The sequence below is a fragment of the Bison bison genome, unplaced genomic scaffold, assembly GCF_000754665.1.
Source record: "Bison bison bison isolate TAMUID 2011002044 unplaced genomic scaffold, Bison_UMD1.0 scf7180017864066, whole genome shotgun sequence".
Taxonomy (NCBI): Eukaryota; Metazoa; Chordata; class Mammalia; order Artiodactyla; family Bovidae; genus Bison; species Bison bison.
This window is the reverse complement of record NW_011494638.1, coordinates 2,488,618-2,498,742: the sequence shown is the minus strand read 5'-3', so window position 1 is coordinate 2,498,742 and position 10,125 is coordinate 2,488,618. Positions and strand designations below refer to the sequence as shown.

General features: G+C 34.6%; 1 protein-coding gene across 1 annotated transcript in view; it reads right to left on the bottom strand.

Annotated features, from left to right (window-relative positions):
* Positions 1-10,125, bottom strand: part of UNC13C (unc-13 homolog C (C. elegans)) — a 673,935-nt gene that overhangs the window by 274,674 nt on the left and 389,136 nt on the right. Inside the window, exon 18 of the mRNA XM_010836764.1 lies at positions 8,672-8,800. Coding sequence (XP_010835066.1) covers positions 8,672-8,800 — 129 coding nt within the window. The remainder of the gene's footprint in view (positions 1-8,671; positions 8,801-10,125) is intronic.

Here is a 10,125-nt window from a genome sequence, read left to right as displayed (position 1 = left end):
ATATACACAATGGAGTATTACTCAGCCATTAAAAAGAATACATTTGAATCAGTTCTAATGAGGTGGATGAAACTGGAGCCTATTATACAGAGTGAAGTGAGCCAGAAAGAAAAACACCAATACAGTATACTAACACATATATATAGAATTTAGAAAGATGGTAACAATAACCCTGTGTATGATACAGCAAAAGAGACAATGATGTATAGAACAGTCTTATGGACTCTCTTGGAGAGCCAGAGGGTGGGAAGATTTGGGAGAATGGCCTTGAAACATGTATAATATCATGTATGAAACGAGTTGCCAGTCCAGGTTCGATGCACAATACTGGATGCTTGGGGCTGGTGCACTGGGACGACCCAGAGGGATGGTATGGGGAGGGAGGAGGGAGGAGGGTTCGGGATGGGGAACACATGTATACCTGTGGCGGATTCATTTCGATATTTGGCAAAAGTAATACAATATTGTAAAGTTTAAAATAAAATAAAATTTAAAAAAAAGAATAAAGGTTTCTAAAATGGGAACACATTAAAACAAAAATCATATAATGCAATATAGATTCTAATAAGACAGCTTTATGGCTACAACATTATGCAGTGCCAGGGGTCATCATTTCTAGTTTTTTGTATAACCATATGAAGCAGGTAGTTTTGATAATAAACCTAATTCAGTTCTATACTTGTTAGATGGCAAATTCATATCAGTTAAAGGTTTTATGAAGATAGGTCCTAGATTCCAAATATATCACAAATAGATAATACTTTTCTTCAGAAATTTAAAGTCAACTTATTTTTTGACTTGAGGTAAGGAATACACTGGAATCTCAAATATATATATTATAACCATGCATGATTCATATATCTATCTGCCTTGTCTATCAATCCATCCATTCTTCCACCTATTCTTTTTTTTTTAATCACCATTTCAAAATCCTATCTTCTCCTGATCTATGTAAGATCATCTACTATATTTGGCATTTATTTCTCTGATCATTAGAATGTTTATTGCTGTGGTGTGTGTTTACTTTAAATTTACATAACTAGTATTATGCTATATATCACCTTCTGTATCTTCTTTTTCACTCTGCACTATGGTTTTAATTTCTCTATGTTACTATGTAAACACCTAACTCATTTCTTCTAACTGTCTCATGATATTCTATAGAGTAAGTCCACCACATTTTACTTATCTATTCTCCAACGAAGGACGTACAGATTACCTCCAACTTTTCAGTATCACAAACAATGTTTGAATAACCATTCTATTAAATATCTTCTTAGGGGTCTTTGTGCAAATATGTCTAACATATAGATATGTTAGGATTGCTGGTTCCTAAATCCTAGTTTACATGCTAACCAAAAGTGCATGGGGGCTCCAGTGTCTCCATTTCCTCATGAACATTGGCATTATCTATTTTTGCCAAACTTCTGGATATGATAGTAGTTCAATGTTGTTTTGACTAAATTAATAATGAGTTTAAGGAATTTCTCCAAGCTTATAAGCCCCTTGAGGAAGCATTTTTATAAATTTCCTGTTCATTTTTTGTGCCTATTTAATTGGAATCTCTTTTCCTGGTTATATTGGAATTCGTTAGTCCTAGGTCAGCTTTTGACACTGCAAAGATCTTTCACTTTTCTCACAGTGTACATTTATAAGAAATTGCCAACTTTAAAATAATTAAATTGATCAATTTTTCTATTTGAAATTTGTGCTTCGGCACTGTTACATTTAAAATAGATAACCGACAAAAACCTGTTGTATACCACATGGAACTCTGCTCAATGTTATGAGCTAGCCTGGATGAGAGGTGGGTTTAGGGGGGAATGGGTACATGTACATGTATGGCTGAGTCCCTGCACTGTTCACCTGAAACTACCACAACATTGTTAACTGGCTATACCCCAATACAAAATGGTTTTGGTATTAAAAAAATTAATACAAATAAAAAAAAATAAAGAAGCTCAAAATTAAGAAAATTAAGATTTGTGCTTTGGAATTTTAAGAAGTCTTTTCTACATGCATCAAAAAGGTATTATCCTATACTACCATTATTATTGGGGTTTCCCTGGTGGCTCAGATGGTAAAGAATCCACCTGCAATGCAGCAGACCTGGCTTCAATCCCTGGGTTGGTAAGATCCCCAGGAGGTGGGCATGGAAACCCACTCCAGTGTTCTTGCCTGGAGAATCGCCATGGACAGAGGAGCCTGGTGGACTACAGTCCATGGAGTTGCAAAGAGTCAGACACAACTAAGCGACTAAGCACACACATTGTTATTATTACTACCATTTACACTTGCCTCTTTCATCCTCTCAAGTTCACACTGGATATGGTGTTAACTAAGAAACCAGTCCTTCCCACAACTCCCCCCACTCCCCTAGCTCCATATGATGAGACACTTTTCCTAACATTCTAAATTGTCTGTTCCTTTCCCTAGTAATACAAGTAACACAACTTTTAGTGTAAAGAAATTCCATTGTTCTTGTATTTGTTAAGTAAGATTTATTCTTATGTGAGCCAAGAGCTCTTGGTAAACTCTGTTAGTTTTCCTATCCATATGACTCATAAATTACAACAGTTCTTTTCCTTTCTAATTTATATTCTCTTATTTCTTCAAGAGTATGTTAATCAGTAGTATTAATAGGATACTTATTTATTTCTTAAATGAATGTACCTAAATTTCATGTTAACGTTTGCCACAATTTTTTTAAATGTAAACTTAAATAAAAGAAAATCTGTTCCATTCCTAAATTTTCAAGAGTCTCTTCTTTGATCATAAAGAGGCATAAAATTTCACCATATGTTCATTCTACATATATTACATAAGTATATGATCTTCCTCCTTTGCTTAACTACTGTAGTGATTCATATTGATAATTTTTTTTCCTAATGTCAAATCATCCTTGCATTCCTAAGACAAAATTGCTTGATCTGGTTCTATTTTATTTATTTATTTATTTTTGGTTCTATTTTAAATATGCCATCTGATAATTTATTTGGAATGTTTAAATCACTGTTTATTTTCAAGATGTGCTTATAATTTTCTTTTCAAATATTATCATAGTCCAATTTTAGAACCAAAATTATACTAGTCTAACTGGAAAAATCTACTCTGCATGTTGGTTATCCTTTTAGAATTTATTAAGGTTCACTTGTCGATTAATTTATTGACCTAGGTCAGAAAAACTGAAATACACATTGATGGAAACATAACTATTTAATAATTCTTTATGCTTTGGATTTCTTATGTTCCTGTTTTCCTCACCCAATAAATAGTATACCACTCATTTTAAACAATTTATTTTTATAAGAATTTATATATTGATTATGAAGTTTATACTTATGAAATTTCCTTTCATAAACTTTCTTTTACACATTTTATAATAATATTTGAAGAAAATTAAGATTAAAATGTGTCTGTATTTACTCAGTTTTAGTGTGTAGATAATAATCACATGAGGTAGTGAAAAGTTATCTTCTTTTCAGAATGATCACCATTCCCCAAACTAATGCTACTGATTGCATAAGAAAAAGTTCATCGCCGGGGGGAAAATATAATAAAAGTCAGGCACACTTTCTTGCTAATTCCTCAAGGATTATTATTTAAATAATATCTCAAATTAAGAATTACAGAATTGGAATTTTCCTACGTGTAAATTTCAAAGTTACATTTTATTTTAAACTTTCCTTTTATTAATTATTTAGAGTTAATTATCTAGAGCAAAAACAATAGGAAAACAAAAACATCTATGGCAAAAGTTTTGACTAAAAGAACTGAAGAAGTACATATCTACAAATCAAGGAAGACTTTCTTAAACTTGATATGTATATATTCACAGAAGTTTCCAATTAAGGTATCATAGGAGGATATTTTCTTTCTTCTGTAGAATTTTCAGAAGACTTCTCCCCTGGAGAAGGAAATAGCAACCTACTCCAGTATTCTTGCCTGGAAAATCCCATGGACAGAGGAGCCTTGCAGGCTACAGTTTATGGGGTCACAAAGAGTCAGACACAACTGAGCAACTTCACTTTTCAGAACACATCTTGGTCAAAATTTTTAAATGAATAGCAGTATACTTTTGCTGCACCTGCACAAATATTTTTGCATAGACTTTCTATGAAGTAAGCAGTTCTTTGCTAATTTCTGCTAATGTACTGTGCTCTAGTACTTAAGGCACAGCATTATGTACTACAAGTTGAATAACATTATATGACAGCTTCTAGTCTCATTAAACTCAGTGTTTACTATGGAAATCAGATAAGTTTAGGACATTTTAAGATGTGAAAAAATAAGAAGGTGCTGTGACCACATGGTACAGTCAAGTCTGCATTATTGATAGTAGAAATGGAAAAGTAGAGGAAAGGAGGTCATTTCTCTGTTCTTTAAAAGCACAGTGATATTCACTGTGCTATTATTTGTAAAAGTGAAACACTGAAGCTGCTATTTAAATTGTGGTGTATTTATGTGATAGGTAGCCATTAACAAAATCAATAAATGTACTTAAAAGTATCAGTATGCATAGTTCTCAAAAAAACAACACTAAGCCTTAAAAATTACAGATTTCCTCTCAAATACCTAAAGGTTGTTTAGTCCGGTATTGGAGTTAGTACATGTAACCACACCACTGCACTGCTTGTTTGTACACTGGAGTATGTGAGAGACAGGTATCACAAATGGTTAATAGATATGTATTATAAATGTTCATAAAGATCAACGAGAAAGCTAATAACAAATTCATGACAGAGATTATCGCAAAGGTAAGAGGCAGGGAAATTTGATTTTGGAGGCAAACACAGGGTCTCTGCACTAGTGCCTGATGTGTAGGTTCTGAGGACACCTCAGGAAACTAATGACAGTTTCTTTGAGAAAAAAAGCAAAAACAAAACAAAAAACAGATGCTTTAAACAGACTTGATGATGTTTTGGCTTATCTTCTTCTGGAAGTTATCTATGTGAAAAGAAAAGCTATGATCTTAAGTTTGCTTTAGGAGCAGCAGCGAGGGAACTAGCTGGATGATATTAACAATAATTATTACTAAGCTAGAACACATCCATTTTGTTAAATTCCACATAAGGAGATCTTGTATTTGGGAGTGAGTGGGAAAGACTTTTTAATTCTTCAAAGATCATATTTTAAACAGAAAAATTGGTCAATTTGATTATATTAAGATTGATAATTTTTTTTAAATAAACGTACACTGTGACAAAGATAAAGTTGACAGATTGTGAAAAACTTTGCAACATCAAAAGCTGACAAAGAACAAAATAACCCCAGAATAGCAACCAGTAAAAAAAGAGATTCTATTTTTTAAAATAAGCATAAGCTACAAAGAGGTAATTTATCAAAATGGTTATTCAAAAGCTAATAAGCTTGTGAGAAGATTCTAAAACTCATTATTAATTAAAAAATAATTAGAATATTGGGTTAGTTTATAAACTGATCCCTCATGTATCCTTATACAAGAGATCAATCCTCTATGTCCACATATCCACACTTGAGTCCTTAGTTATGCTGAACTGAAGGACAAATGTGGGCCTCGTGATTAAGTCAAGATAAATGCTGTTCCATGAGGGTGCAGCCAGCCATTTCTAGCTATCTTGTCTAACTGCAACAATTTCAACTTTTCTCTTGTTTGTTTTTCATTTTTATTCTAAGTACTATTTGTATATGGTTCTTAAAAACTCCTCTGGAGAAAGAAAGTAAGCTTCCACATTTAAATAAGCAGAATTATACTGTGCCTAACAACCCTGAAATTCTTGTTTTTTTGGTTTCAGGCATGACATTATCTACAGAGAACTCAAACACAGAAGTGGCATAAACACTAAAAGTATATCTTGATGAAGAAACTGAGACTTGTAGAGGCTAGCCTATTTAAGGCGACCATGTTAATAAGCTTTACAGCCAGGATTTGAACTCAGGGGCTCTAATATTAGAGATTATGTTCTTGGTTACAGACTTAGAGTGGAGTCACTGAAGTAGAATATAAATAACTAACAGAGTGTTTTTCTTTTTTTTGTAAAATTTATTTCTTATTACTTTATCAACTGTACTCTGTGTTAGGCACAGTGTTTAAACACTGGAACTACAAAGATGAAACTCGTGGCCTCAGGTCAGACAAATGTTACATTATATGTCTAATACATACATCATCATAAGCATGGTGGTGGAGACATGTCAGGGTATATTATGAGACCAGAAAGCAGCAACTTCTAATTTAGCCAGGAGAGATCCTAGAGGCTTTCTGAAGAAAAGGTCAGTGAGCTCAAGTTAGCCAGAAAAGGGTTTGGGAGGTGAAGCAAATCCAGGTAGGTAAAGACAATGGGGAATAAGGCATTGTGGACTTATGTTTAAAGGTTGGGACTAGATGGGAAATCCATCAATTCCTTCCATATCCTGTCATCCAGGACTCTGCAACATGACCCCATACAATGGCAAGAGGTTTTAGGCAAGCACTGAAGGTCTCCTGTGATAGAGCACCTCTTTTGGTCTTGATTTTCAAATGCCATATGCATCTTACATGAATACAAGGTTAGAAAATCATGTAAACATCTTTTTAAAGCCAAGTCAGCAGATACTAAGCTATATTAATTTTTATGTGATAATTTATTTGCTTTTTGTTAGAGGTATGTTTGCTTTATGGGAATTGCACATATTTCTCTAAAGTGTGTTAGCCACTCAGTTATATCTGACCCTTTGTGACCCAGTGGACTGTAGCCCACAAGACTCCTCTGTCCCTGGAATTCTTCAGGTAAGAATACTGGAGGAGATAGCCATTCCCTTCTCTAGGGGATCTTCACTGCCCAGGGATTGAACCCAGGTCTCTTGCACTGCAGGCAGATTCTTTACCATCTGAGACACCGTATAAATAAAACTTGTTTATTATTATTATTAATATACTTGAAAGATATTAAGGCATGTCACTTGATTTTGATGATTTGATTCATCCACTGAGTGTGAACTAGTAGGAAAGGAGGTCATATTTAAGTTGGATTTTGATGAAGACAGAGGATGGGGGAAGAACATTTTAGGCATATGGAACAGGATAAATACATGGATGTAAAAGAAGATGATCAACTCACAGAAAATAATAGAATTTAAGGCTCAGAAGAGGGGGCCAGTTTGTGTTTGAAACTGTAGGAAGTAAGAAATCACAGATAATAAAGTCTGGTAAGATTGCTTATGAAGTTATGTATGGGTAACTTACATGGTATAATAAAAAGCCTAATTTTTATATTTTGTGTGAAATAAAGACCATGATGTTGAAAATGTAGAGGAATAATTGAGAGAGTTTTGTGGGAGGAAGATAAAGAACAGAGAGTAGAAAAAGGGAGGCCATTAGAAAGCCACCCAAGGGGAGATTTGAAGTCAGGGACAATTTAATCCCTCAAAATCCCAGAGAACCAAGTTTCCAAGCTACTAATAGCACACATTTAGCAGAAATGATAAAGTTAAGAACAATTATGTAGTTAAATGTTGTTTTGCTTATACAATGACAGATTCCAGCTTTACTTTGTTTTCCTATTAGGCTAAGGAGTTATTGACCCAGAAAGAGTAATACTATAAGAATCCTAGCATGAAACCTTGTTTGAAAGAATCCTCCTGGCCTTCATCCAACATACACTTTTTAGACTCTGCCCTACTCTAAGCAACCAAGAAGTTCCATGGGTAATGGTTTTCAATATCAATTGGAACAATGGCTTTCTTCAGGGAAGTGAATAGGCAATAGAATCATATTAAAAAGTCATCCCCAAACAATAGGTCTACAGAAGTAATAGCAATATATATAAACCATAGTGTGTATTAAAAAACCTTGATGCAACAAAAAGATATATCACATAATACATCTTGTATTTATGTAATAAATGAATCACATAACCAACAAAGATTAGTATCCAAAACACATTTTACGCAGATTAATGAGTAAAAGGCAAGCAAGCCAAGAGAAAAATCAGCAAGGAATTAATAGGCGACACACAGAAAATAAAACTGAATTGTTCACTGAGCATATATGCAAAGATGTTCCAACTCATTAACATTAAAACAACGTTCATCTCTGTAAGACAACGAAGGGAGGAGGATGAAATTTGAAAGAACTATAAAGTGAGATGCCAATTTACGTCTATTATTTAAAACCTTTAAACAATAAAGAGCAGAACAAATATTACTAAACACTAACAACTGGTCATCTAAGTGGTAAGTATATGCATTTTTATTTTCTGTAGTTTCTTTTGTATTTAGAAATATTTCTTAATAATAAATTTACATATGTGAGTATATTACCCTGGTGTTCTATAAATATGTCCCCACCTATCATTTTTGTGAGATAGAAATGATAAGGGAAGCAGGATGAGTTAGGGGAAGGACACAGGAGCAGAAGTTGAAATCCTAAATTCTAGTAGCAAATCTTCCACTTTCCCACTATGTGACTTTGAGACAATCACTTATTTGAAACTGACTCCTCACTTGAAACCTTGAATAATATCCACCATTAATATAAGAAGTTATTGCAAGGAGTGGATTGTTTCATGTACATTAAAGTGACATTCAAATGTGAAGAAAAAATATGGAAATTCTAACAACCTGCAGGTAATGTAAGTTGAATGAACATACTTTCCCACTTACTTATGGAAGCAGACATTAGAACAGAAAATAGACACATATTTTTTCTTACCGGGTCTATTAGCTGGGAATAGAGTTCATGGCAGTTGTCAAAAATATATTTGTACGTAGAATCCAGGCAAGCCCTGACGCAGTCCTTCACCACCATGCTGGCCTTAGGGGGGCTTTGCAGCTCCAGAACCTGGTATACAAATTATTTTCTTAAATTTAAAAATATAACACTGTATTAACTGTATAAAAATAGTCAAGCAATATTCTATAAATACTTTTAGTTGACTTTTCTATATCCAGGAAAAATGTGGTCTGAGAAAGGTTTTAAAGGTATAAACACCCACCTTAACTTCTTAATGTAACAACTCAGAGAAAATGAACATAGTTGTAAATATTTAAATAGAAACATTTGAAGTTACCCATCACAATATCATCCATTCATTCCATCCAACCACTCAACAAATATTTATCACCTACTATACATCAGACTCGGATGCTGGCAGGGACTGGGGGCAGGAGGAGAAGGGGACGACAGAGGATGAGATGGCTGGATGGCATCACCAACTCGATGGACATGAGTTTGAGTGAACTCTGGGAGTTGGTTATGGACAGTGAGGCCCAGAGTGCTGCGATTCATGGGGTCGCAAAGCTTTGGACACGACTGAGCGACTGAACTGAATTGATACATCAGACAATGGCAATACTACAGGGAACAGAAGAAACAGAAATCCGTTTCTTCATGGAACTAAATGTTAGTAGAAAATAAAAGAAACCAATAAGATATATTATATTGTATTGCATCCTGAAAGAAAAACAGACAAAGAGGGATAGAAAGGGTTTCATTAAAACAGAATTTAATAAAAAGGACTTTAATAGTAGATGAATTCAGAGAAGAGGGTGGGACCAGTGGAAAAAAATCATAGTCTACTCTAGAACTTAGCTTTAAGCAAGGGAGGAAGGAAGGGGACTATCTGAGCAGAAGAGCAAAGTGACCTAACACACTTCTTAAAAAGGTTCCCTTATGCCGCCTTAAGGCTGTCTATGGAAAAATCCAGAAAGGCCAATGATGAGAATAGTGCAGTAATTCAGTCTTGAGAGGATAGTGCTTAAATTATGATCATGCAAAGCTAGGAGGAGGTATTAGAAGAAATCCTGTTCTGGTTAATTTTTGAAGAAATGGGTAACAGGATTCTCTGACAAATTGGATGACTTGTGTCAGAGAAAGAGATGTGTCAGAACCGGAAGTGTATGATCAGGTCACCCAAGACAGCTGTCTTGCTTTCTGTGCATCCACTGCTCCACTAGTGTCTATTTCAGCTACACCCTACTACCTGACTGATCTCCTGTATACTTGCCTCAGGCCCCATCTAAAGATTCATCTAACTTTGAGTGAGTGAGTGAGTGAAGTCACTCAGTCGTGTCCGACTCCTTGCCACCCCATGGACTGTAACCCACCAGGCTCCTCCATCCATGGGATTCTCCAGGCAAGGAGTCGGACACGACTGAGACTTCACT